Raw genomic sequence first — 26,500 nt, 5'->3', positions numbered from 1 at the left:
ATAAGGCGTGAGTCAGTGAACCACCTCTGTCCCTTCCTCATTGGTTTGGGTCTTGCGGATTTTACAACATTGTCATAAAAAGCGGTTACTTCAGTGACCAGGTCCTCATATAATGCATTGACGGTAGTAAAGCAGTAAGTGTTATACCATTCAGAAATGCGGAATTTGAAGAGCATGTGTAAATTTTCAGGGATATTAATTATTTTTTTTCCAAAGCTTAGGGGTTTGACATTATTGATAGTGTATGAACTGAATATGGCAAAATGATCACTAACTAATTCATGAACAATTGATCCTCCGACAGCATTATCAATGAGGCCGTGACCAATGACATAATCAAGCCTGCCACCCCTGAGGTGTGTGACGTTAGAGGAGTCAAAGTTGAATACGGACATGTTATTATCTCTTAAGTATTTTACAAAGACTCTGCCATTCCCGTTTGTTTTGGTGTCACCCAGGCTAGTGTGTCTAGCATTAAAATCACCCATTACAATGGTTTGAGAGCTGCTGGTAATTTTTGGGAGAGAAGCTTCCACCATTTGATCACACCTTACATATACATTAACTAAGTTAAGAAACCCGGTCGCTGTAGCAATCTGAAACTGCTGATAATATGAGTCGTCACTTTTGTGGTTTTTAACATGTTTACACACTAGGTTACTTTTAACATACGTCAAGATACCGACATCATGGGAACCAACATTTGAGAAAGCTACATAACCTGAGAGTTTGGGTGGCGTTTTATTTTTTGTGTTTGCAGTGTATGGTTCCTGCAGGCACAATACATCAATGTTGTTGGCACCAGCGTACATCATTAGATCAAACAGCCTCCTTCGCACGCTTCTCACATTCCACGTGAGAAATTTAAGAGTGAGTTGGTCGTGGGTAATGGTGTTCATAAACCTGACGAAGAGAAGTGTTTATAAGATTCACAAGTTGTAGACTATTGCTTACAAATGCCAATTGTTCATCGTCATTAATGGCAAAGAGTTCTTTCACCTGTTTCAAGCTCAGCTGGCTGCCTGTATTTTTCCTATCATTTACAATCATTTCATGTTCGTCAGGAATCGTAGACACACAAGCGGTATTGTTTTTAATGAGTTCTTGAGTGAATTTGTTAAATACATCTAAGATACACGGGTTTTCATATGTTTCACTCGACACAACGGTACTTACAGCACTGGAGGAGGCGTCAAGACTTGCTCGAGACGTGTCAAAACTTACAGCACTGGAGAGGGGGTCAATACTTGCTGGAGACGGGTCAACACTTATAGCACTGGAAGGCATTTCACTAGAGACTCGGACGTTCGCTTCACTCCTCGGGCTGGCGAGATGATCGCTTGAACACTGACTCGGGTTGTCCATGGTGATCTTAGCATAAATGCTGTTGAGACCATTTTCAATCTTCGTGAGTGTTTCTTGGAGCTTATTGACGGTAATTTCTATTTTGTTCATGCGAGCTGGAAGTTCTAACACCTCCCTCTGCAGGCTGGCGTCAGGCTTCCCAGGTAGGCCAGGGAAGGTTGTCAGGCTGTTGGTGTCAGGAACGGTGGTGGGGTCATTCCGGGTGTGGGGGCGGGTAGGTGTAGTGGTGGGGCCACCCCGGGTGGGGGGGCTGACTGGGGTGGTGGAGGGTTGCCCCACTGCGCTGTACGGGGGAGGCCGCCTGTCACAGTCCTTGTGCCAGGCGGTCACGCCCTCCCGCAAGCACCTGGAACACTTGAGCTTGGTGGCTGAGGATGAGGTCTCATCGGTCCCAGGGGCGTGGTCTTTATTGGGGCAGTCTTTAGTGAGATGATTGTCTGCACAGAAGGCACAGGTGCCTGAAGATTGACAGTGTTTGGCTACGTGACCAAAGTGTTGACATTTAAAACACATGACAGCTGAGGACTCCCAGGGTGTTATGGGGCAGGCTGGCCGGTAGGGGCCTAGGAACGTGTGATGACTGGGGGGCGGTGTCTCATGTTTCCAGACGATGACAATCCTGTTGAGTGGCTTGCCTCCAGACTGGATGCGTCTTGCACTGTGCACACCTGGTAGTTCTTTCGCATGGGAGATGTCAAGGTCATGAGGGTAGGATGTGACAAGGTACTCTCTGTACCTCCTGGACCTCTCAGGAGAGTCTGCTTTACTGAATGTGATGCCACCCACTTGACCTTGGAGTAGGGCCGAGATGGTGACTTCATCGGACCTGGCTACATAGATGTAGGGCGAGGCGTGTCTAGGGATTATGAGGTCAATGGGGTCAGGAAAATAGCTAGGAAGGTCCCGTCTCATCCAGACGTACCTCTGGTCACTGGTAACTTGAGATGGAAATGCCAGCCTGGCATATTTATTACGGGGTGCTAGGGTGGGTCGTGGTGCCCCTCCCGTTGTGGGGGTGACATTGGTCGTCTTGACAGAATTATTACCTCCCCTTAACTTCTCTTTACGTAAGGTCTTCCGGCTTTTGTGTTCAGTAAAACCACCATCCGAGGCTGCTTCATCACTTGAGCTGGTGTCCTCATACCCGGCTATACTGGGATGGAGTGTTTGGCCATGCTGTAAGTCATGCGGGGAGGTGGCCGAAGTGGACGCAACTGCGTCTGAAGCATTTTGGGAAGGGTCGCTGTGGGTGTCCCCAGAAGGCGGGAGGGAAGTGGCCATATTTGCCAGAGTCACAACATGAAGTGACAATACACAGCAGCTTCTACCACAGAGTAGCACTTCAGGCTATGGCCTGGACCCAGAACAACAGCGGCTACTAATCATAGTGCAGAGACAAGATGAATAGTTCAGACACTTACAAGCGAACGCAGGTGTATACGCGGTCAGCTGGCAACACTGCTGAGGGTAGTGTGGCTCCGACCAGAGTGACAGGTGTAGAGAGTGCCACTCTGAAACCTGCTTTATCCACACACACACACACACACACTTAATAGTCCTCTACACTGTATGTAACACTGCACTGGTACCACCAATCACTGAGGCATCTGTGTAGTGGTGTGCAAGTGGTCCGTTCGTGCCACCGTGTCCAGGCTGTACAGGGGAATTACAGCTTTAGGGAACGGGGCAATAGGGGCTAAAGTTCCAGCGCCCGGGGTACCACCTCAGGCGTCTGCCCACCAGGCGTGAGGTAAGGGGAAGCGGCCATGTCCCCACTGCCCAAGGCGCCACTTCAAATACATAGGTATTGTTTGTCCATATCTGATCAGATTGCACTGCTCACCACTTTGAAATCTAGGTGAAAGCTTCCAGGAGCTAGATGGTATATATCACTGTAAGGTTGCGAAAGCCTTAAGGCCGTCTGTACCCCTTTAGCAGTAAATCCATGTGGAGGGGTAGGCCTACACGTCTGGCCCACACCAGGGTAGCGACGACACTGTTTAGTCTTTCTTGTCAAGAACCTTTTAAGAAAGTCTACGTACTTATGTCGCCTCATTTCAGTGTTTGAAATACAACAAAAATATAATAATCAAGTTTGAGATCAAATTTCCACAATTGAAAGAGATTGACTGGCAGTGTTTCTCGAGCATTCTGTGTAGTCTGGATAAAGCTGGTGCCTGGCGTATCTGGAGAATGTATTTTTAATGAACGGTGAGACACCTGCGAAATATTTTGTCAGGTGGAGAGGACCACCGAAGCTTTAGAGTCTGTTTAACAGGACTATAGTAATGTTATGATTTGTAGTTACTAGTTCACTTGTAAGTTACAGTAGTTATTTAGTGATGGACAGCTGTAATATTGAGGTTTGAAGTAATTACTAAGAAAGGTATATTTTTTTAGTTACCATGATGTGGACTGAGTCAGATAGTGGCAAGGTTTATTTGTGAGAAAAATATTCAAAAAGGGGCGAATCTAACAAGTATGTTACTTGTTATATTTTGTGTTTACCAACGGTCAGCCTTGGTCGAGGTAATGTGTGCCAATTATCTTATCGTGCGTGCGTACACACGCGCATTTGCGCCCGCACGCGCGCTAACTAGGGAACACAGGTGGAAACTGAGTACCCAAATGAGCCACAGGGACGTTCGAAAGATCTTTTTCAGTCTCAGAGTAGTTAACAAATGGAATGCATTAGGCAGTGATGTGGTGGAGGCTGACATCGTTCACAGTTTCAAATGTACATTTGATAGAGCCCAGTAGGCTCAGGAATCTGTACACTAGTTGATTGACAGCTGAGTGGCGGGACCAAAGAGCCAGAGCTCATCCCCAGCAAGAACAACTAGGTGAGTACACACATACTGCAACCTCGTGAACAGTGGCATGAGGTGAAAGAACATGTGACCATACACGACCCACGCCCCTCTCTACCCCATGTCACCTTCTGCAGGAGCTCCTGTGTCTGTTAACACCCAACGTAAGCATGATAGAGCGAAATTAGAAGAAAGTAAGCACTCTCCTCCATGGACGTCTTCATTTTTGTGTTGACGAAGCCTCTTGTGGCCCCTAGTGTACCCTGTGTGTTTGGCTGCTGTGCCATAATGGCTTACTTTGCTGCTCGTGTTAATAGCAAGGAACACACGAGCTCCCGTGGTCACATTAGCACAGTGTTCCCCCACACCGGACCAACCGGGCTGTGGTGGATACGTGGACCTGCGGGCCGCTCCAAGCAACAGCCTAGTGGAGCAAGCTCTCACAAGTCAAGCTTGGCGTCGGGCCGAGCTTGGGAAGTAGAAGAACTCTCCGAACCAAATCAAGCAGGTACAGGCATTTCTCCCTAAGGCGTCCACTTCTTCCTGTTTTTCCGTCTTCCCCTTCCCTGTTGATGGATGCAAGTGCAGATGACTTCTGACTCTTCTGGCAGACTTAAAGCTCTATCATTCTGCAGCTCATCTTCAGCCCTACCCCGCCAATTTTCCTTGAAACACGGTCTGTCAATCAGTTTCTGATTAGTTTTCCAATTACTGCTGAGTGGAAAGAAGCCTTTAGGATCGGTGCCAATCGTCTTGACGAGCACAGGACTCGTACCAGGGTCGATATAGCAAGCGTGGCAATTAAGATGAAATATTGAGGCAAATAATAGGATCGAACTCTGATCGCTGGACTCTCCTTCACCTTGCACACACACAGCCTACTGAACCACGATGAGCTTAGAAAAACTATTCCTTTATTATCCAAGTGTGATCATTCTTCATTGATCATTCTCGGCCGTTGTCGAGAATACGTTTTGAGTTCTTTGGTGCCAGGCTCCAACGACTTTGACTGGACGGTAGAGCGACGGTCTCGCTTCATGCTGGCCGGCGTTCAATCCCCGACCGTCCAAGTGATTGGGTACTACTTTCTACTTTACACTACTTTCCCCGTCTCGTCCCAGATCCTTGTCCTGATCCCTTCCAAGTGTTATAAAGTCGTAATTGCTTGGTGCTTTCCCCGCATAATTAAAAAAATAATGGTGCCAGGCGGAGATGATGAGCGGAAATATTTTAAGAGTGAGAGGATAGTTGGTGTGTGGCGGAGGGTAAACCAAAGGAAGGGAAGATGGCGTGTAGGAAGCGAGATACAAAATTACGAAGAAATGGATAGAGAAACGATGAAATAAAGAGAAAATCATCACGACCGTGTTTTTTAGTCTCATTTTTTATTTTGTTATCTCTGTGTTTGTCCTTCCTTTCTCTCTACTTCCATTATTCTCCTTTATTGTTACATTGTCAAGATATTTTTAATTGATAATTTCTCTCATCAACAACTATTTCTCTAGCCCTTACTTGTCATGTAACCACCCTTTCGTCAAAATATATTTCCGCCTAAAAAGTTTTACGTTAAAAGACACTCATATTGTTAAATTTAACCTGCACTATACTACGTACTAAAGTCAGTCTCAGCTGTAAGTATTTTATACGTTGTCGTGTTTGTCAGCACTATATAAAACATATATGTCACGTTGTCGCAATAGTTCCTTTCTGCTAAAATATTTTGATTCGCCGAGTTCTCGGAAAAATATATTAAAATGATCGTGTGTTCCTCAAAAACAGTCACTTTACAATATACTAACCGTATATCCGAGTCCAATCTCAAAACATCCTGGCCTCACCCTCCCTCACACACTCAACTTTACTGGATGAGAAATATTTTGGCCCTTGTCATAAACCGGTGTAACTCGGCGCTGTTGGCCAGAGGCGACATGACAAGAGGTCACATAGAGGGGCGACATGACAAGAGGTCACATAGTGGGGCGACATGACAAGAGGTCACATAGAGGGGCGACATGACAAGAGGTCACATAGTGGGGCGACATGACAAGAGGTCACATAGAGGGGCGACATGACAAGAGGTCACATAGAGGGGCGACATGACAAGAGGTCATATAGAGAGGCGACATGACAAGAGGTCACATAGAGGGGCGACATGACAAGAGGTCACATAGAGGGGCGACTTGACAAGAGGTCACATAGAGGGGCGACTTGACAAGAGGTCACATATTTACATTGTTCGTTGTCACCGCTTACGTCGTCATACTTGGGGAAAAGATATTTTGCGGGTTCTGTTATTTTTCTCGCCAGATATGAACGCCGGTGATAGAACTTCCTCAGCCGCTATTACCATTTCCTATCAAGATACTTTCCGTCGGTGACTTGTGATATTTATCATTAGATTTTTGCGATTTTTGTCGACAGATAGTTTTGGCGTCCCTTGCCGCCTGATGGTTGGCGTCCCTTGCCGCCTGATGGTTGGCGTCCCTTGCCGCCTGATGGTTGGCGTCCCTTGCCGCCTGATGGTTGGCGACCCTTGCCGCCTGATGGTTGGCGACCCTTGCCGCCTGATGGTTGTCGTCCCTTGCCGCTGGATGGTTGGCGTCCCTTGTTGCCTGATGCTTGGCGACCCTTGCTGCCTGATGCTTGGCGTCCCTTGTTGCCTGATGGTTGTCGTCCCTTGCCGCTGGATGGTTGGCGTCCCTTGCGGCCTGATGCTTGGCGTCCCTTGCCGCCTGATGCTTGGCGTCCCTTGCGGCCTGATGCTTGGCGTCCCTTGTTGCCTGATGCTTGGCGTCCCTTGTTGCCTGATGCTTGGCGTCCCTTGTTGCCTGATGCTTGGCGTCCCTTGCTGCCTGATGCTTGGCGTCCCTTGCTGCCTGATGCTTGGCGTCCCTTGCTACCTGATGCTTGGCGTCCCTTGTTGCCTGATGGTTGGCGTCCCTTGTTGCCTGATGCTTGGCGTCCCTTGTTGCCTGATGGTTGTCGTCCCTTGCCGCTGGATGGTTGGCGTCCCTTGTTGCCTGATCCTTGGCGTCCCTTGTTGCCTGATGGTTGGCGTCCCTTGTTGCCTGATGCTTGGCGTCCCTTGTTGCCTGATGGTTGTCGTCCCTTGCCGCTGGATGGTTGGCGTCCCTTGTTGCCTGATGCTTGGCGTCCCTTGTTGCCTGATCCTTGGCGTCCCTTGTTGCCTGATGCTTGGCGTCCCTTGTTGCCTGATCCTTGGCGTCCCTTGTTGCCTGATCCTTGGCGTCCCTTGCCGCCTGTTGCTTGGCGTCCCTTGCCGCCTGATGCTTGGCGTCCCTTGTTGCCTGATGCTTGGCGTCCTTGCCGCCTGATGCTTGGCGACCCTTGTTGCCTGATCCTTGGCGTTCCCTTGTTGCCTGATGCTTGGCGTCCCTTGCCGCTGATGCTTGGCGTCCATTGCCGCCTGATGCTTGGCGTCCCTTGTTGCCTGATGCTTGCGTCCCTTGTTGCTGATGCTTGGCGTCCCTTGCCGCCTGATGCTTGGCGTCCCTTGCCGCCTGATGCTTGGCGTCCCTTGCCGCCTGATGCTTGGCGTCCATTGCCGCCTGATGCTTGGCGTCCCTTGTTGCCTGATGCTTGGCGTCCCTTGCCGCCTGATGCTTGGCGTCCCTTGCCGCCTGATGCTTGGCGTCCCTTGCCGCCTGATGCTTGGCGTCCATTGCCGCCTGATGCTTGGCGTCCCTTGTTGCCTGATGCTTGGCGTCCCTTGTTGCCTGATGCTTGGCGTCCCTTGCCGCCTGATGCTTGGCGTCCCTTGTTGCCTGATGCTTGGCGTCCCTTGCCGCCTGATGCTTGGCGTCCCTTGTTGCCTGATGCTTGGCGTCCCTTGCCGCCTGATGCTTGGCGTCCCTTGTTGCCTGATGCTTGGCGTCCCTTGCCGCCTGATGCTTGGCGACCCTTGCTGCCTGATGCTTGGCGTCCCTTGTTGCCTGATGCTTGGCGTCCCTTGCCGCCTGATGCTTGGCGTCCCTTGCCGCCTGATGCTTGGCGTCCCTTGTTGCCTGATGCTTGGCGTCCCTTGTTGCCTGATGCTTGGCGTCCCTTGCCGCCTGATGCTTGGCGTCCCTTGCCGCCTGATGCTTGGCGTCCCTTGTTGCCTGATGCTTGGCGTCCCTTGCCGCCTGATGCTTGGCGTCCCTTGCCGCCTGATGCTTGGCGTCCCTTGCCGCCTGATGCTTGGCGTCCCTTGCCGCCTGATGCTTGGCGTCCCTTGCCGCCTGATGCTTGGCGTCCCTTGTTGCCTGATGCTTGGCGTCCCTTGTTGCCTGATGCTTGGCGTCCCTTGCCGCCTGATGCTTGGCGTCCCTTGTTGCCTGATGCTTGGCGTCCCTTGTTGCCTGATGCTTGGCGTCCCTTGCCGCCTGATGCTTGGCGTCCCTTGCCGCCTGATGCTTGGCGACCCTTGTTGCCTGATGCTTGGCGTCCCTTGTTGCCTGATGCTTGGCGTCCCTTGCCGCCTGATGCTTGGCGTCCCTTGCCGCCTGATGCTTGGCGACCCTTGTTGCCTGATGCTTGGCGTCCCTTGCCGCCTGATGCTTGGCGTCCCTTGCCGCCTGATGCTTGGCGACCCTTGTTGCCTGATGCTTGGCGTCCCTTGCCGCCTGATGCTTGGCGTCCCTTGCCGCCTGATGCTTGGCGTCCCTTGCCGCCGGACAGGTCGAATGTGAGACGTAATTTCCAGTAAAATATTGACACCGAAGTTCCTTCCCTCTTAAACAATAGTTTCTTTGATGGGTCGTGCTATTAAAACAGACAAATGGGATTGTTTCCTGCCATTAAAAGCGACTTCACAGATGGCTTTTCACCACCAAAAGATGTCTTACAGACTTTTACCATAACACTCACGATGTCTCCTCCCTGTCGATGACTCGGGAGGTGGGGGGGGGGGGGGGCTCATGCCACAAGTTCGCTGGTTGTAGCGCTCTTGTTGTAATAGTCGACGTTTCGAAATGTTTCCGTTCTGCAGCAGTTTAGTGACGTCAGAAGTGGTTGTGCCGGAGAGTGAGGCGAAGCTTTGTAAGAGTTTCTTCCCAAAAATACGACATCGTGACCGGGAATTCACGAAGAATTAAAAGTAAGAAGAAGGGTTTTATGACTACTAATTTATCTCAAGAACCCCATTCCGTGATGTTATGACGTCATAGCTCGGAGTATAAGTTTGTGTTGGCCGCTAATTATTACGGAGGTGCAGTACACGAGAGATGTGACGTGTATGCAGAAAATAAAATAGAAAATGTGACGGTAGAAATAATATGTAAATGTTTATACAGTAGCCTGAGAGCCAGCATTATTTGACAGCATGTGTAGTGCCGGGCTGAATACTGAGCGGGTGGGCTGCCTCTCCATCTGTAGTAAAGCACCAGGGGCCAGATTCACGAAGTAGTTACGCAAGCACTTACGAACCTGTACATCTTTTCTCAATCTTTGACGGCTTTGTTTATAATTATTAAACATTTAATGAGTTCCCAAGCACCAGGAGGCTGTTGATAGCAATAACAACAGTTGACTGGGAAGTTTTCATGCTTGTAAATTGTTTAATAAATGTAACAAAAGCCGTCAAAGATTGAGGAAAGATGTACACGTTCGTAAGTGCTTGTGTAACTGCTTCATGAATCTGGCCCCTTATGTCGTCTGGACTTCGTCTAAGCGCTGCAGCGTAAAAAAAAAACTAAATAAGATGGCATCCTTCTGGAAATGATGAGTTACAAATAATAGTTCATATAAAAGTGATGATGATAGCAAGTAATATTTAATAAGTGTTGATGGAACAATTGTATATCTAGCTTCACGAGACTGTCACTTGTTTTTCTAAATGAACACTGAGGTTCAGTTCCTAAACCCATTATGTGCCTCTATAACCCTTTCCACCACCGCCCACGGGATGGGTATGGGGTGCATGATAAAGAAATGAAATGAACAAAATGATGGTGGTGGTGTGTTTAATTGTACTGAAGAAAGATAAAAGAGAGCAGTTGAATCTACACCATAAACGAGAAGACTGCTATAGGAATCTGAAAGAAAGAATGACTTGATAATTGATATAAAGGCCGCGCGCGCACACGCGCACACGCGCACACACACACACACACACACACACACACACACACACACACACACACACACACACACACACACACACACACACACACACACACACACACACACACACACACACACACCACACACACACACCACACACACACACACCACACACACACACACACCACACACACACACACACACACACCACACACACACACACACCACACACACACCACACACACACACACACACACACACACACACACACACACACACACACACACACACACACACACACCACACACACACACCACACACACACACACCACACACACACACACACCACACACACACACACACACACACCACACACACACCACACACACACCCCACACACCACACACACACACACACACACACACACACACACACACACACACACACACACACACACACACACACACACACACACACACACACACACACTTCAATTTTCATTTCAAGAACAAGAGGTCATAGATTTAAACTAGCTAAACACAGATGCCGAAGAAATATAAGAAAATTCACCTTCGCAAATAGAGTGGTAGACGGTTGGAACAAGTTAAGTGAGAAGGTGGTGGAGGCCAAGACCGTCAGTAGTTTCAAAGCGTTATATGACAAAGAGTGCTGGGAAGACGGGACACCACGAGCGTAGCTCTCATCCTGTAACTACACTTAGGTAATTACACTTAGGTAATTACGAGCTACGAGGAGAGGTTGGAAGCATTAAACATGCCAAAACTAGAAGACAGAAGAAAAAGAGGTGATATGATCACTACGTACAAAATAGTAACAGGAATTGATAAAATCGACAGGGAAGGATTCCTGAGACCTGGCACTTCAAGAACAAGAGGTCATAGATTTAAACTAGCTAAACACAGATGCCGAAGAAATATAAGAAAATTCACCTTCGCAAATAGAGTGGTAGACGGTTGGAACAAGTTAAGTGAGAAGGTGGTGGAGGCCAAGACCGTCAGTAGTTTCAAAGCGTTATATGACAAAGAGTGCTGGGAAGACGGGACACCACGAGCGTAGCTCTCATCCTGTAACTACACTTAGGTAATTACACTTAGGTAATTACACACACACACACACACACACACACACACCACACACACACACCACACACACACACACCACACACACACACACACCACACACACACACACACACACACCACACACACACACACACACACCACATACAGAGCCCGATAGGCTCAGGAATCTGTACACCTGTTGATTGACGGTTGAGAGGCGGGACCAAAGAGCCAGAGCTCAACCCCCGCAAACACAACTAGGTGAGTACAACTAGGTGAGTACACCACACACACACACACACCACACACACACACACCACACACACACCACACACACACCCCACACACACCCCACACACCACACACACACACACACACACACACACACACACACACACACACACACACATACATACACACACACACACACACACACACACACACACACACCACACACACACACACACACACACACACACACACACACACACACACACACACACACACACACCACACACACACCCCACACACCACACACACACACACACACACACACACACACACACACACACACACACACACACACACACACACACACACACACACACACCACACACACACACACCACACACACACACACCACACACACACACACCACACACACACACACCACACACACACACACCACACACACACACACACACCACACACACACACACCACACACACACACACACACACACCACACACACACACACACACACACACACACACACACACACACACACACACACACACCACACACACACACACACACACACACACACACACACACACACACCACACACACACATACACACCACACACACACACACCACACACACACACACCACACACACACACACCACACACACACACACACCACACACACACACACACCACACACACACCACACACACACACACACACACCACACACACCACACACACCACACACACACCACACACACCACACACACACACCACACACCACACACCACACACCACACACACACACACACACACCACACACACACACCACACACCACACACACACACACACACACACACACACACACACACACACACACACACACACACACACACACACACACACCACACACACACACCACACACACACACACCACACACACACACACACACACACACACACACACACACACACACACACACACACACACACACACACACACCACACACACACACCACACACACACACACCACACACACACACACACACACACACACACACACCACACACACCACACACACACCACACACACACACACACACACCCCACACACCACACACCACACACACACCACACACACACACACACACACCCCACACACCACACACACACACACACCACACACACACAAACACACACACACACACACCCCACACACACACCCCACACACACACACACACACACACACCACACACACACACACACACACACACACACACACACACACACACACACACACACCACACACACACACCACACACACACACCACACACACACACCCCACACACCACACACACACACACACACACACACACACACAAGGGTAACATCGGCAGTAATCTGGTGTACTCATGCAAGACATAACTATACAGCCTATGTGAGGTCAATATTATACACAAAACCAAAATGGAAAAGGAATTTCCAGCAAGATTAGTGCGACAACTAACAGTGTCAAGCTACTAGATTAACATCTGTCTATGCATCCCTTCATAGAAGCTTACCCAGACTCTCCCTTAACACATTCACATGCTATTATCACACTCGCTAAATCCCTTTTTAAGTTAAAGGATGAATAAATACAACTTTTAATTATTCAGCCTTAATAATTATGGATAAAAAGGAAGTAAGTCTGCTTAAAGAAACTAAATCTCTAAACCTTAGAGAATAAACAGAGGGGACATGACCACAACATGCAAGATACCCCAGGGGGAATAGAGAAGGTAATCAAAGAGGACTTTTTGTTTTAATTCAGAAAGTAGGACAAGAAGTTATATGTAGAAGCTAGAAAGGTAAATGTACAGAAGAACTGTAAGACAGTTCTCGTACCATATATAGATCTCACTCGGGGCTTTTTGGCCGCTATGATCAGGAGTTAAGATGAGAAAAGCCATTAGTTTTACGTTATAAAAATATAATTTTCGTATTCAAATATATGGAGATAAATGTAATGAGCCTTTAAACAAATTTGCACCATAAACATACTTTGTGTGTGAAAGCATTCAACCAAGAACTGAAACTTGAGGAAAGTTAACTGATACAGCAACAGGTATAAGAAGGCAGGGAGGCGGGGCATAACATGCTAAACCTCGCTTTCCCGTAGTCAAGTGTTAGACAAGCATTAGATAAGCACCACCACCACCACGTCCTTCACCACCACCACCACCACACTTCATTGTTGATCACTATACAACATTATGAAGACAAAATAATGAAATCTGCAGCATTAAAAATTTTACGTAGTTACATATTCAGAATCGAAGTTACACTTCTCTTCAGAAGTGTAGAATGAGGAGCGACACGATTATAGTGTACAATTACAGTGAGCTTCATAATTCATAATAGATAGTGTTACTTCATAATAGATGGTGTTACTTCATATTAGAAGATGTTACTTCATAATAGATGGTGTTGAAAATATAAAATCAAGATAGAGTCCGGAATTGGGAATTAAAGTTGGACAAATTTAGACCTGGAATAAAATTGGTAAGCATTTATGTGGCATTAGAGTTGTGGATGAGTGAGTTAGTCTGGACGGAGCATCTGAGAGATTATATAAATGTGTTGACAAGACTGGTAAGGACAAATAATTGGGTGTAAACAGCGTGCCTTGAATGACAATTCTGACCTACTGCACCGTTACGTTTATTACTGCTCCACAAATCATGCCAGGATGACTCCACAAATCACCAGTTATAATAATAGTTGCCATAAGAACAATGCAAGAAACCAAGACGGAAGAACTTATCCGTGAATAAGAAGCATCACAACCTCTTAAGTGTTGTGGAGAGGCTTCACGTCACTGACGAATGATCCGTCACTACACCAGACACACTTTATATTTTAATGCCAAATGGCCCGGCTGCAGGCATGGTTCCATCAGCTAATAGTGTGTGTGTGTGTGTGTGTGTGTGTGTGTGTGTGTGTGTGTGTGTGTGTGTGTGTGTATTCGCCTAGTTGTGTTTGCGGGGGTTGAGCTTTGCTCTTTCGGCCCGCCTCTCAACTGTTACTAACTACTAACTAATTTTTTTTCACACACACCCACCCAGGAAGCAGCTCCGTAACAGCTGCCTAACTCCCAGGTACCTATTTACTGCTAAGTAACAGGGGCATTCAGGGTGAAAGAAACTTTGCCCATTTGTTTCTGCCTGGTCCGGGAATCGAACCCGGGCCACAGTATTACGAGTCCTGCACGCTATCCACTCAGCTACCAGACCCCTTGGGAGGGTATACTTATAGTGTGTGTGTGTGTGTGTGTGTACTCACCTGGTTGTGCTTGTGGGGCTTCGGCACTTTAGGCCCGTCTCTCATCTGTCAGTCAACCGGTGTACAGATTCCTGAGCCTATTAGGCTCTATCTTATCCACATTTGATTATGTGTATGGAGTTTGCCTCCACCAAATCACTTCCTAATACACTCCATTTATTAACGTGTGTGTGTGTGTGTGTGTGTGTGTGTGTGTGTGTGTGTGTGTGTGTGTGTGTGTGTGTGTGTGTGTGTGCGTGTGTGTGTGTGTGTGCGTGTGTGTGTTCACCTAATTGTGCCTGCAGGATCGAGCTCTAGCTCTTGCCCCTCTTGACAAGCCTACGGGTTGTCTACTGCAGTGACTCCTTACCTAATTTACCTGCTCATCAACACGGATGGGAGACTCAGGCTCCCATCCGTGCCCTCTTGTTCTATTGATATTCATTGTAAATATTTCCTCTTTTTCCTACTCTATCATTCCCTCTAAGTATTTTATGTCTGTACTACAGCTCATTCTCCTATTTTGGTAGTACTTATAGTAATGATGAGGACCATAGTATATATACCGACGTACAAGCGAAATTAGAAAGTAGAAATCGGCACTATTGAGTTGGACAACCCGGAAAACTATTTTGTACTCGAGGTGCGAAAGAAAAACTAATCTCACCTAACCTAACCTTCCTATGCCTAATACACGATACGTGAGGCCTAATATAGTGCTATACAAGGCCTAGGAAGTTTGTTTTTTAGCTTCGTTTATTTTAAAAGAATTCCTCACTAGTCAGTATACTACTATCTAAAAGCTAAGTACGTACGAATTGGTGACTATTGACGACCGTCACAATAGGTACTATCTAAGGATGGGTTGGTCTGTATCACGTCTCTCCTCCTTTTGCATGCGTCGTCGTCAGGTCTGGTGCCTTCAGTCATATATATTACCATCCACACTAACGTGGAAATAAACATTCCATTCACCTGGGCTCTAGGAGACTCGAACCGTTGACCCCCCGTTCTAGACGGTTCTAGACCGTCCACCACGGTCCACGGTGGGATCCTAGAGCCCAGGTGAATGAAATAGTTCCTTCAGTCTCTCCTCATACCTCGCAATTATGGAATGAGTCTCGTTGCACACTGCACTTTTTCTAGCTTCCTTATGTGTTTAAGATGGGCGCTCCACGATGGGTCGGCAGTCTTGAGAACTGGCCTCACACAGGTGGTATACAATTATCTCAAATCCTCCTTATTCAAGTTCCTGAACCATGTCTTGACTTTTGCTCGTGTAGAGTATTCAACTGGCGTTATTTAATTGATATAAGCCTCCGGAGATAGGCTTGGTGTTATATCCACTCCCAGGGCGTTTTCTCTAGTCTACACTAACGCACGCACACACATGCACACACACACTTAGAATTTTTTCAGTGTCAGAGTAGTAGACAAATGGAATGCATTAGGAAGTGATGTGGTGGAGGCTGACTCCATACACAGCTTTAAGTGTAGATATGATAGAGCCCAGTAGGCTCAGGAACCTGTACATTAGTTGATTGACAGTTGAGAGGCGGGGACCAAAGAGCCAGAGCTCAGCCCCCGCAAGCACAATTAGGTGAGTACACACAGGGGCCTCGCGGCTGTGTGGACTGCGCTTTGGGGTCGTAGTCCTAAGGGCACGGCTCGATCCCCGGCGGAGGCAGAAACAAATGGGCAGAGTTTCACCCTGTTGCCCTTGTTCATCTAGCAGTAAATAGGTACCTGGACGTTAGATAGCTACTACGTGTTACTTCCTACGGATGTGTGTGTGTGTGTGTGTGTGTGTGTGTGTGTGTGTGTGTGTGTGTGTGTGTGTGTGTGTGTGTGTGCGCGCGCGCGCGTGTGTGTTAGAGAGAAATATATGTAGTAGACATAATGGAGGAAAAATAAATTAGTTAGATTATATATATATATATATATATATATATATATATATATATATATATATATATATATATATATATATATATATATATATAATGAATTTCCTGTTTCTTAAATCCATTTGTTAAAGTGGTCTTGTCCTACCCCCATCCCCAGCTCGTCCCGCCATTGTTAGCCCTCATCCAACCATCATCTTGCTTAACAAGCAGCAACTAGCATCACGGAGAGCTTATTAACAAGACATGTGCTCACCTGAGTAATGACAGGTGTCTTGGTACCTCGCCCGGCAGGTGAAAGTGATGTCATGTTGTGTAAGAGAGAGAGAGAGAGAGAGAGAGAGAGAGAGAGAGAGAGAGAGTGTGTGTGTGCGCGTAATGAATCCCGAAACTCCTTGTTCGTACAGTATCGACCTATAAGCTATACATGGAATCTTCTTATACTACCTCTGTTTCAAATCCATTTAATTTACTACCCTTAATCAAAAGTAGTAGTTCCTGACGTTACTCTGGGTCATCCTTTCATGGAGCTTCATCCCTCTCTCTCTCTACCAGGACGTTCTCGCGATTTGATAAGTGTCTAATTTGAAGTCCACGGGTCTTGACCGAAAACTTGGTACTCCTTAGCAGAACCATATAAGCTTCGAGATGTTACTGGCTTACTGGTTACTGTCATTCGCTGAATCACCTCCAGCATGGTGGGAAACTGCTCTGATAGGACTTGGTATTGTTCACACTAGGCTGACCTTGTTTATCAACTGTTTGCTGATCAACTAAAGACCTGAACTAAAGCAACGTCCTCTTCATTGTTCAGTGTCCTACTGATGGACCTCCGTCGCAAGTATGTGGATGAAAATTTGATTATAATTCTTGCCCCTGATGCGGAAAGTTCGTGTCAAAGTACTATAGGAAGCGGTATCAAATGTTTTGTGAACGCACATGGTCTCAACCAGCCCATCCTCATTCTCAGCACTACATTTGTTTACGCATTTGACCCCATAGTACAAATCTCGGTAACTTGGCGAAATTAAAACTCCCTTGGTCTTGAGGCTTTTAGGGACTGGTGAGTATCGGCTTCGGTATGTTAGATGGGGAGAGTAGACTTTGACGGTTTTAGCTAGGCTAATGAATTTCATGTTTACGGAGAGGAATAAAGAGAACGGGCTCCTCCAACATCAGTTATAGCTTGGTGCTGCCGATCAACGGGCCAGTTTTCAATAAAAGAATGCATTGCTCCTTTTGAATGATCTCTAGTGGAGGTAAAGTAGTTCAATAAGTGTAATTCTTTGTGTATTCGAAACTAGAGCGTATGGTTGATGAACTACTTTACCTACACCAGAGTGCCTGCGGCCAGTAATTTTAACATCAGTCCCTGGGGCAAATCTAGTTCCGATAATTCTCCCTTGGACAGCGGTATTATGGGAGTAAAGTTCTTCCGTTATCAACACGCAACTACGTTTATTATCAAGCGAGGTGTCTTTTCTAACTCCTATAGTATCTAGCTTATTAGAGGACTTTTAATATTTAGATTTAGGATATATTCCGGTTAGGGCACGAGACATCGACAAAAACCAGGTAAATATTCCTTGGTCCTTATCTCGTAATCAATATACCAATGTTTCCTCTGATATAGTTGTCATATTAGGGATACTGCTATTGTTTGTGAGTGCCCTGTGACAGGTGGAACAGAAGAGGAACAAGAATTAGCACTAGTAACCTAGTACTCCCGTACAGGAGTTGGAGGCCAGCCACACTCACAAAGTGTATCAACTGGCTTATTCCTCAGTGTTCATACTGGTTGTCTACGATATAACAACAATAATAAGATAAAGCCTCCCCATTTTAGTTAATAATATGAAGTCTAATATTGTAGTGAATATCTACTAACCAATAATTTATATCGTTGACTACATATAAACCATAAACCCCCAGAATGTGTAAGGAAGCAATTTGTGAGGTGAAATACAGGCCACTTTAACCATCACAGTTTGCTATCAAAATAAATATAAATTAACGTAAAATATAAATTAAAATAAATTAAATAAATGTAAATCACAGGTCAATCCCCACATGAGGTACATAAGGCCAAAAATCGTCGTACTAGAAAATGGAAGCGGCTCGCGGAAGTGACGTACTGTCCCGTTTTCCTCTGGTAGGTTAGGAGAGGACACAGTATACTGACCGTTTTCTTGATATTGGGAAACCTTCGGAGGACGGACTGAATATTACCCTAACTCAGCTAGAAAAGTCTGGCAAGCTGGAAGAACAAGTTGGTAATACGTTGCCTGGTATAAAGGATGAACCAGGTTAGAGAAAACTAGTCGCTCGCTTAAAAGTGTTTCAGAACTTAGCTAAATAATGAACCCTTACCTAACCCGAATTGTGTGAGTATTCATGCAATGTTTTCCATTTTTCATGTTTCCAAATGGCACAGCGCCCCACGGGTCTGTATCCAAATGACACGGCGGCTCATGGGTCTGTATCCAATGTATCCAGTCTCTGGTTAGGCACCGGTTGAATATTTGTGAATTAATCTATTACGCATTGAGTAATAGTGGCTTTAGGCATTGTATGTACTAGCTCTATCTATATATCAATCCATTAATGTAACATCACTTGTATGTATGTATGTACCTTACCTGAATAAACATATTTATTTATTTATTTATTTATATTTCAGACGATACTTAATTACTCCAGGGGAAACGGTGCACTCAGTCCTCTGCTCTCCAAAGGGTGTGAACTGTTGCAACAAAATTACATAGGTTATAACGTGTTATTTGCATTGTTTATATTATACAAATTATAGATGTAGAGCTTTAAGTAACTACAACTCCGATGGAGAAAATGTTAACAACACATACGATTCATTTAGATGTTAATATTGTATTTCAATAATACAAGGTGCAGTGGATTGTATTTTTCAAGCTTTGGCCTGTATGAAATTATAAAGAATTGGTAGATTCTCAATAATTATCACATTTACATGATTTACAACTCAAAAAGTTTGTAATTTGTATAGTTTTTACGAGTAAAAAGATCCCAATGGATTACCAGTATATATATATATATATATATATATATATATATATATATATATATATATATATATATATATATATATATATATATATATATATATAGGGAAGGGAGTACCACCTCTGGCTGGAAGAAGGGGGACCCATAGCCTCGGAGGAAACCACACATAACGCATTGGAGGGAATGTAGGTCCCCTCCAATACAGTTTCTGTGTGCTTTTCTCCTACCACCCCCTTGCTTTTTTTTTTTCCTTTATTGTGTATTTAAAGGTTACAAAACATACAAGACAAATGCCTAAAGGTTATGGATCTCTTGAAGCTCCTCCGCTTCTGGACAGGAACCGAGGACGCAGCAAGCATTTCCCCTCTGGATCGCCACACTGAGACGCTGAAACAAAAAACTGGAAGCCCTTGGGTCTCTGGTGACGTCAATGAGCTTGGAACCCAATTCCTTGAGAAATCTCAAGGCACTCTTGCCCCAGGGGCCATGCGTCTCAGACGCTATGGGAACAAAGAGGTATTGACCTTCCAGTCGCCTGTACTTGAGTGATTTAGCTGTTTCCCTGTGGTTGGCCGCCCCACCTGCTTGATCAGCTCCGAAGTGTACATAGGTGTCAGCCAGGGTGGATACACATGTGTAGTCCCACACCAACTGTCTACCCTCCTTCCATGAGTATATGGTGATGCCATCAGGGCGAAGTGCGGGGAAATTCGGGTTTTAGACCCCTAGGATGCGAGGTTCTCTCTCCGCTGGGCACCCAGCTGAGACGAGGCTTCTCTTGATGATGTCATTGGCCTCGTTGTGTCTTGCATGCCAGCCCTTTGTGCTTCCGCAATGCAACCCATGCAGTCCGTATTGGTCTGCTTCCACCCTGTTGCAAATACACTTGTATTCAGTGTGAATTGGGGCACCAAGGCGGAGGGCCACTGCTACACGAAGGGATTCTGGATCTAGGCGATCATATATATATATATATATATATATATATATATATATATATATATATATATATATATATATATATATATATATATATATATATATATATATATATGTCAAGGCAGGATTATTTTCCCAACAGTACAGATTATGAATTCTATGAGACTAATGACAAAAAAAACTCTATAACGGAGACAAAGTTGCTCAGCCCTAGTTATAGTTTATTATAGAATCCGGATAATGGAAATTTACTCATTATATCCGGAAAATGAGACGGCAACAGGTTCTTAAAGTGTCGTAAGTGAATAACCTAATCTGCAACCCTCCCCCCCCCCCCTCCCTCCTCCCTTTCCCACATCACCCTGTCTTCCTTTCTTCTCAATTCCACCCTATTCCTCTTCCACATTCCACCCTCACCCCTTCCTCTTCCAGTCCACCTTGCCCCTTCCTCTTCCACACTTCCCCTATTCTCCACTTTCGTCTTAGACTTCCTCCTTGTGTTGCTCTGAGGTAAAGCCATAGTAACTCTCCTCCTGGCGAGAGGTACACCGCCCACATATTATTATATACGCAGTTACATGTCTTCCTGCCCCGGTCTTGTGCAAAATATTACCCGCAACAATATTATCCAAGGTAATGTTATTTCACTGAGCGATAATATCTGTACTGAAAATATCAATCTATTGATTAAAAAATTATGCTTAGTTTTTTCGTCCATTTGGTGATTTACATTTTTCTAAAACTATTTTTTACAAAACAAAGATAAGTGGGATTAATAAATGTAAAAATGTAATGTTTCTTGAGGACATTTTTTGAATTCTCAGATTTCGGCGCTAGGATATATGTCGTGTGTCATGATGACTCTTGTGTTAATGTTATGTAAAGACGTGATTCTCTTGTCTCCTTAGGTAAGTGCTGGTGGAGTCGGTCGTTCGTCACTTCAAGTCGTCGGAGGTGAGTCGAGTCACGTGTGGTCGTCAGAAGGTTTCTGGGGGCATTCACAGGTCGTGTTCGTCAGGTAATTAGTATCAGCAAGTGTAGTGATTTGTGGCCGCCAAGTTGTGGTATTAGAGATAGCGTCGTATTTCTCTCTCTCTCTCTCTCTCTCTCTCTCTCTCTCTCTCTCTCTCTCTCTCTCTCTCTCTCTCTCTCTCTCTCTCTCTCTCTCTCTCTCTCTCTCTCTCTCTCTCATATCCTGTGTGTGTAAAGTTTTTGAGAGGCTTATCCTAGATAGGTTAATGTTTCTAATAAGACACCAACTTGCTCCTGACCTCTATGGTTTCCTGCCTGAAGAATCACTCAAACTTGCTTTCATGAATATTTTATTAGACAGGAACCAAGCTCTTAGGTGGAATTTATTGAACTCCTAACTTCTTTTGGTACAGGAAATAGAGAAATAATAGATCTTAGAACAATTAGTCAGTTTTTGGAGTTAAGGGAAGACTGTTGACATGACTCAGGGGTACCTGTGTAACAGAACCCCCTCAGTACTTTTAAAGGGGGTCAAACGTAAACATTGTGCACCCTTTGAGTTGGGTACACCCCAGGGTTGAGTGCTTAGCCCATCACTGTTCAATGTCCTGATGCACAAATTATTAATTGATATTCCCACATTAGCTGACGAAGCTGTCATCTGTTATGCTGATAACATTTGTATTGTTGCAAATACCCAAACTAGACTGCAACCTCTTCTCAGATATATATTATTGTTTATAGGAGGAGGAACACAAACACAGGAGGAGGAATAATATTCGTTAACACACTATTGACTGATGCCAATATACCAACTCACTCCTTGTATGATAAATGGCTGAGTAAAAATGCTTACTGTCTCCACAAACTGAACATTCCCTTTAAATGCAATTTACTGTGACTGATACTTATCTGTACCCCATTATTCAAGTGCCATACACACCCGTCACCAAGAATGATAATGAGAATCGTGCTCATCTCAAAGCTGTCACACTTGAAACAATTGACCCCTCCATAAAAATCTAAGATCTTACTAGCACTGTCTACACAGACGGCTCAATCCAACCAACAGGAAAGACTGCATCAGCATATAAAATTTATACAAACAACACTTGCACACACACACACTCAGTGTCAGGTTAAACAACGGGCTGACCCCAACACAAACAGAACTAACGCCACAACAGCTAGCCACCAGAACATTAACAAACACAGGAGGAGGAATAATATTTTGTGATTCAAAGTCTGTTCTTCAAGCACTTGAAAACTTCTACAAGATCGACAGCAATTGTAAATAACCTGCTCGCTGCACAAAATGATGGGTTTAGAATGTTTCGTGTGGATGCCATCCCACATAAATATAACCTTTCATAATGACAGACATTGCAGCCAAATTAGTGTGTATCAAGAATGACGTTTAATTAGACCTAGGTATCCCCATCTCTGTTGTCAAGACTATATAGTTCCACTCGGGTCTAATAGGAGAGAAATTACAGACTCCCAAAGGCCTGAAAGCAACCAGTATAAAAAGCTTTGAATTGTTTAGGATCGTAACCTGTGTTTATGGGCAGCACAAAACGTGGACCAGACTGTGCGACACAGTGGTTGCCAGGATCAGGTTGGGTTACCGTTACCTGTGGCAGGTGGCTGCAGGTGTTTACCTGTGGCAGGTGGCTACAGGTGACGATCTCCCAATCCTGAACACTCCAGGTGTAGCCTCTGTGAGCAGGAATTGGGTCATGACACTACATAACTAAATGTGGTCAATATATAGGCCTAGTCACGTGCTTCCATTGTTCAGTGGTCTGTACCTAGATGCTATAATTCTAGCAAAACAGATCAGTGGGTATTTTCCACACCTTCCACCTGCCTCCTCCTCTCCCTACCAGCTTCTCCTCCCACCTCCTTCAGTCCCTTTCTCTTCCGCCTCCCTCCCTTTCTTTTCCACCTCCCTCCTTTTCTCTTTAGCCACCCTCCTTTTCTTTTCCACCTCCCTCCTTCTTCTACCTTCTCCTCCTCCTCTAAGGGTTCGGAGGCGGCCGTGCCTCCAGGGACACGGAGGCGGCCGTGGCTCCGGGGACACGGAGGCGGCCGTGCCTCCAGGGACACGGAGGCGGCCGTGCCTCCAGGGACACGGAGGCGGCCCGCAACTCGACCTGACCGGACAATGTAAACATTGAAGAGCCTCGTGTTGCTGAGGATCATTATGATTATGGTAAATGGTAATTGCTTACGAAAATAATAATGTATACAATGATTACCGTCATGGTCAAAATAACCATTATTGTGGGAGTGACTACGAGAAAAATCACACAAAAGCTCAGGTATACTATGTCCTACCAGCCGAGACCCCGTTTTGATCTCAGGTGATCACCACGAAGCATTTACATCCTCCACATGAGGTTAAATCCTCCCCAAAGCATACCTAATATACCGTTACATGTCAGAATCCCTCTGTAGCCTTCCAGCATCTGTGTTCGCGAGTAATCCGGCTATAAGACGTTGGATGACTTGAAGTATATTCCCTCCAGTCTTGTAGTAGGTCAGCCGAAACCTGTTATATGCATACTTATCCGAACGTTCCTTCAAGCGCGTAATTATTCCTAGTGCTACAGAGTTATATTGGCTTGGCGCTTTATCCCCATAATTACCGCAGTGTTCGCTCTGAGTCACCGTAGTAACTAATGTTAAAGTATAATTACAGCGTAGACGTAGACGTATTAAGGTTTGATGTCACCTTGGACGGATATTCGTGTTTACATTCGTCATTGATCTTCCTCTTCTATCTTGAGGTTATCTTGAGATGATTTCGGGGCTTTTAGTGTCCCCGCGGCCCGGTCCTCGACCAGGCCTCCACCCCCAGGAAGCAGCCCGTGACAGTTGACTAACACCCAGGTACCTATTTTACTGCTAGGTAACAGGGGCATAGGATGAAAGAAACTCTGCCCATTGTTTCTCACCGGCGCCTGGGATCGAACCCAGGACCAGAGGATCACAAGTACAGCGTGCTGTCCGCTCGGCCGACCGGCTCCCTCTTACTTCTCGCCCAGTCTTACTTCTCGCCCAGTCTTACTTCTCGTCTTTTGTACCTTCAGGCTTCGTATTTTATTTCCTTCTTTTCTTGCTCATTATCGTGCCGGCTGGGTGTCTAAGACACTCCCTTCAGACCCCATCTGGCCTGTGTTTACCTCATCTCGCCTCCCATCTTCTCCCTTCGTGCTCAGTCAACACCGGCAGCACGCGACCTCCTGCAGAATTTTACGTCCTGCAATATTACACGATTTAAAAGGTATAATTAGCCGCGCAGGCCGCCGCCGGGCCCGGGAACAAGAGCCCAAGTGGACGCACTAAAATTATTCCTTACAAGAGCAGGGGACAGAGAGCATTGTGTATTGTTGTCTCCTTGAGAATAGTGCTGTGATACACGTGCGCCATGAAGACTGCTTGAAGATAACATCAGCACATCTTTAAGGTTTTCCTTTGTTAAGAATGAAGAAGAATAGTTAGTAGACTCCGTCTCGGATCTTCACAAGCCACACTCGGCCACAAAATGTGGTGTTCCAAGAGCTACTCACAGAGCGGCTTCTCATTAACGAACTTGTCAAGTACCATTTTCGTACTCATGTGGTCAAAGGTAAATAGGCAAAATATACAATGTGTTCCTTGGGCCAGATTCACGAAGCAGTTACGCAAGCACTTACGGACCTGTACATCTTTTCTCAATCTTTGCCGGCTTTGTTTACAATCATTAAACAGTTAGTGAGCTCCGAAGTACCAGGAGGCTGTTTATAACAATAACAACAGTTGATTGGGAAGTTTTCATGCGTGTAAACTGTTTAATAAATATATCCGAAGCCGGCAAAGATTGAGGAAAGATGTACAGGTTCGTAAGTGCTTGCGTAACTGCTTCGTGAATTTGGCACCTGATCCGTAGAATTGTGATCCACTGAAGGAACACCACCTCGTGGTGTTGGAAAGTGCGGCAGAGATTGTGCTCTCCAGTAACCCGGAGGTCACTTAATGAGGCATATGGAGCCTATCTCCTTGCCAGTGCAGGCGATGAGTCACAATAACGTGGCTGAAGTAAGTTGACCAGACCACACACTAGAAGGTGAAGGGACGACGACGTTTCGGTCCGTCCTGGGCCATTCTCAAGTCGATTCTCAATCGTCCTGGACCATTCTCAATCGACTTGAGAATGGTCCAGGACGGACCGAAACGTCGTCGTCCCTTCACCTTCTAGTGTGTGGTCTGGTCAACAACCACCACGGTTGTTAACCGGATTCTGGCGCCTACTTCGGACAATAGCAGTGAAAAGGCAAGGTCAAAGAGCAAGCCGCCGGGGGCAGTGATTACAGGGACCAAGGTAAACAGGTAGATGCTGGTAGTTTAATTCAACGGTCTTGTGGAGGGACGATGGTAGGGTCGTTATCGTCTGGGGTCTTATAGTTGTGGTAGTGTCCTTACCACCTGGTTTGTGTAGGTGGTGGTAAGGTTGGTACCGTCTGGTGTGTGTAGGTAGTAGTAGGGTCGTTATCTACTAGTGTGAGTGGTGAGAGGTCGTTATCTACTAGTGAGAGTGGTGAGAGGTCGTTATCTACTAGTGTGAGTGGCGGGAGGTCGTTATCTACTAGTGTGAGTGGCGGGAGGTCGTTATCTACTAGTGTGAGTGGTGAGAGGTCGTTATCTACTAGTGTGAGTGGCGGGAGGTCGTTATCTACTAGTGTGAGTGGCGGAGGTCGTTATCTACTAGTGTGAGTGGCGGGAGGTCGTT

The 26,500-nt window shown here is 46.0% G+C and overlaps 1 protein-coding gene across 1 annotated transcript in view; it reads right to left on the bottom strand.

Moving 5' to 3' along the window:
• Window positions 1-6,508: 6,508 nt before the first annotated feature.
• LOC123769400 (axoneme-associated protein mst101(2)-like) overlaps window positions 6,509-26,500 on the bottom strand; it is a 134,239-nt gene continuing 114,247 nt past the window's right edge. The window contains exon 2 of the mRNA XM_069310186.1: window positions 6,509-8,939. Coding sequence (XP_069166287.1) covers window positions 6,509-8,939 — 2,431 coding nt within the window. The remainder of the gene's footprint in view (window positions 8,940-26,500) is intronic.

This window comes from Procambarus clarkii, chromosome 66 (assembly GCF_040958095.1).
Source record: "Procambarus clarkii isolate CNS0578487 chromosome 66, FALCON_Pclarkii_2.0, whole genome shotgun sequence".
NCBI classification, from domain to species: Eukaryota; Metazoa; Arthropoda; class Malacostraca; order Decapoda; family Cambaridae; genus Procambarus; species Procambarus clarkii.
The sequence above is the reverse complement of the archived record's forward strand: the minus strand, read 5'-3'. Positions and strand labels throughout refer to the sequence as shown.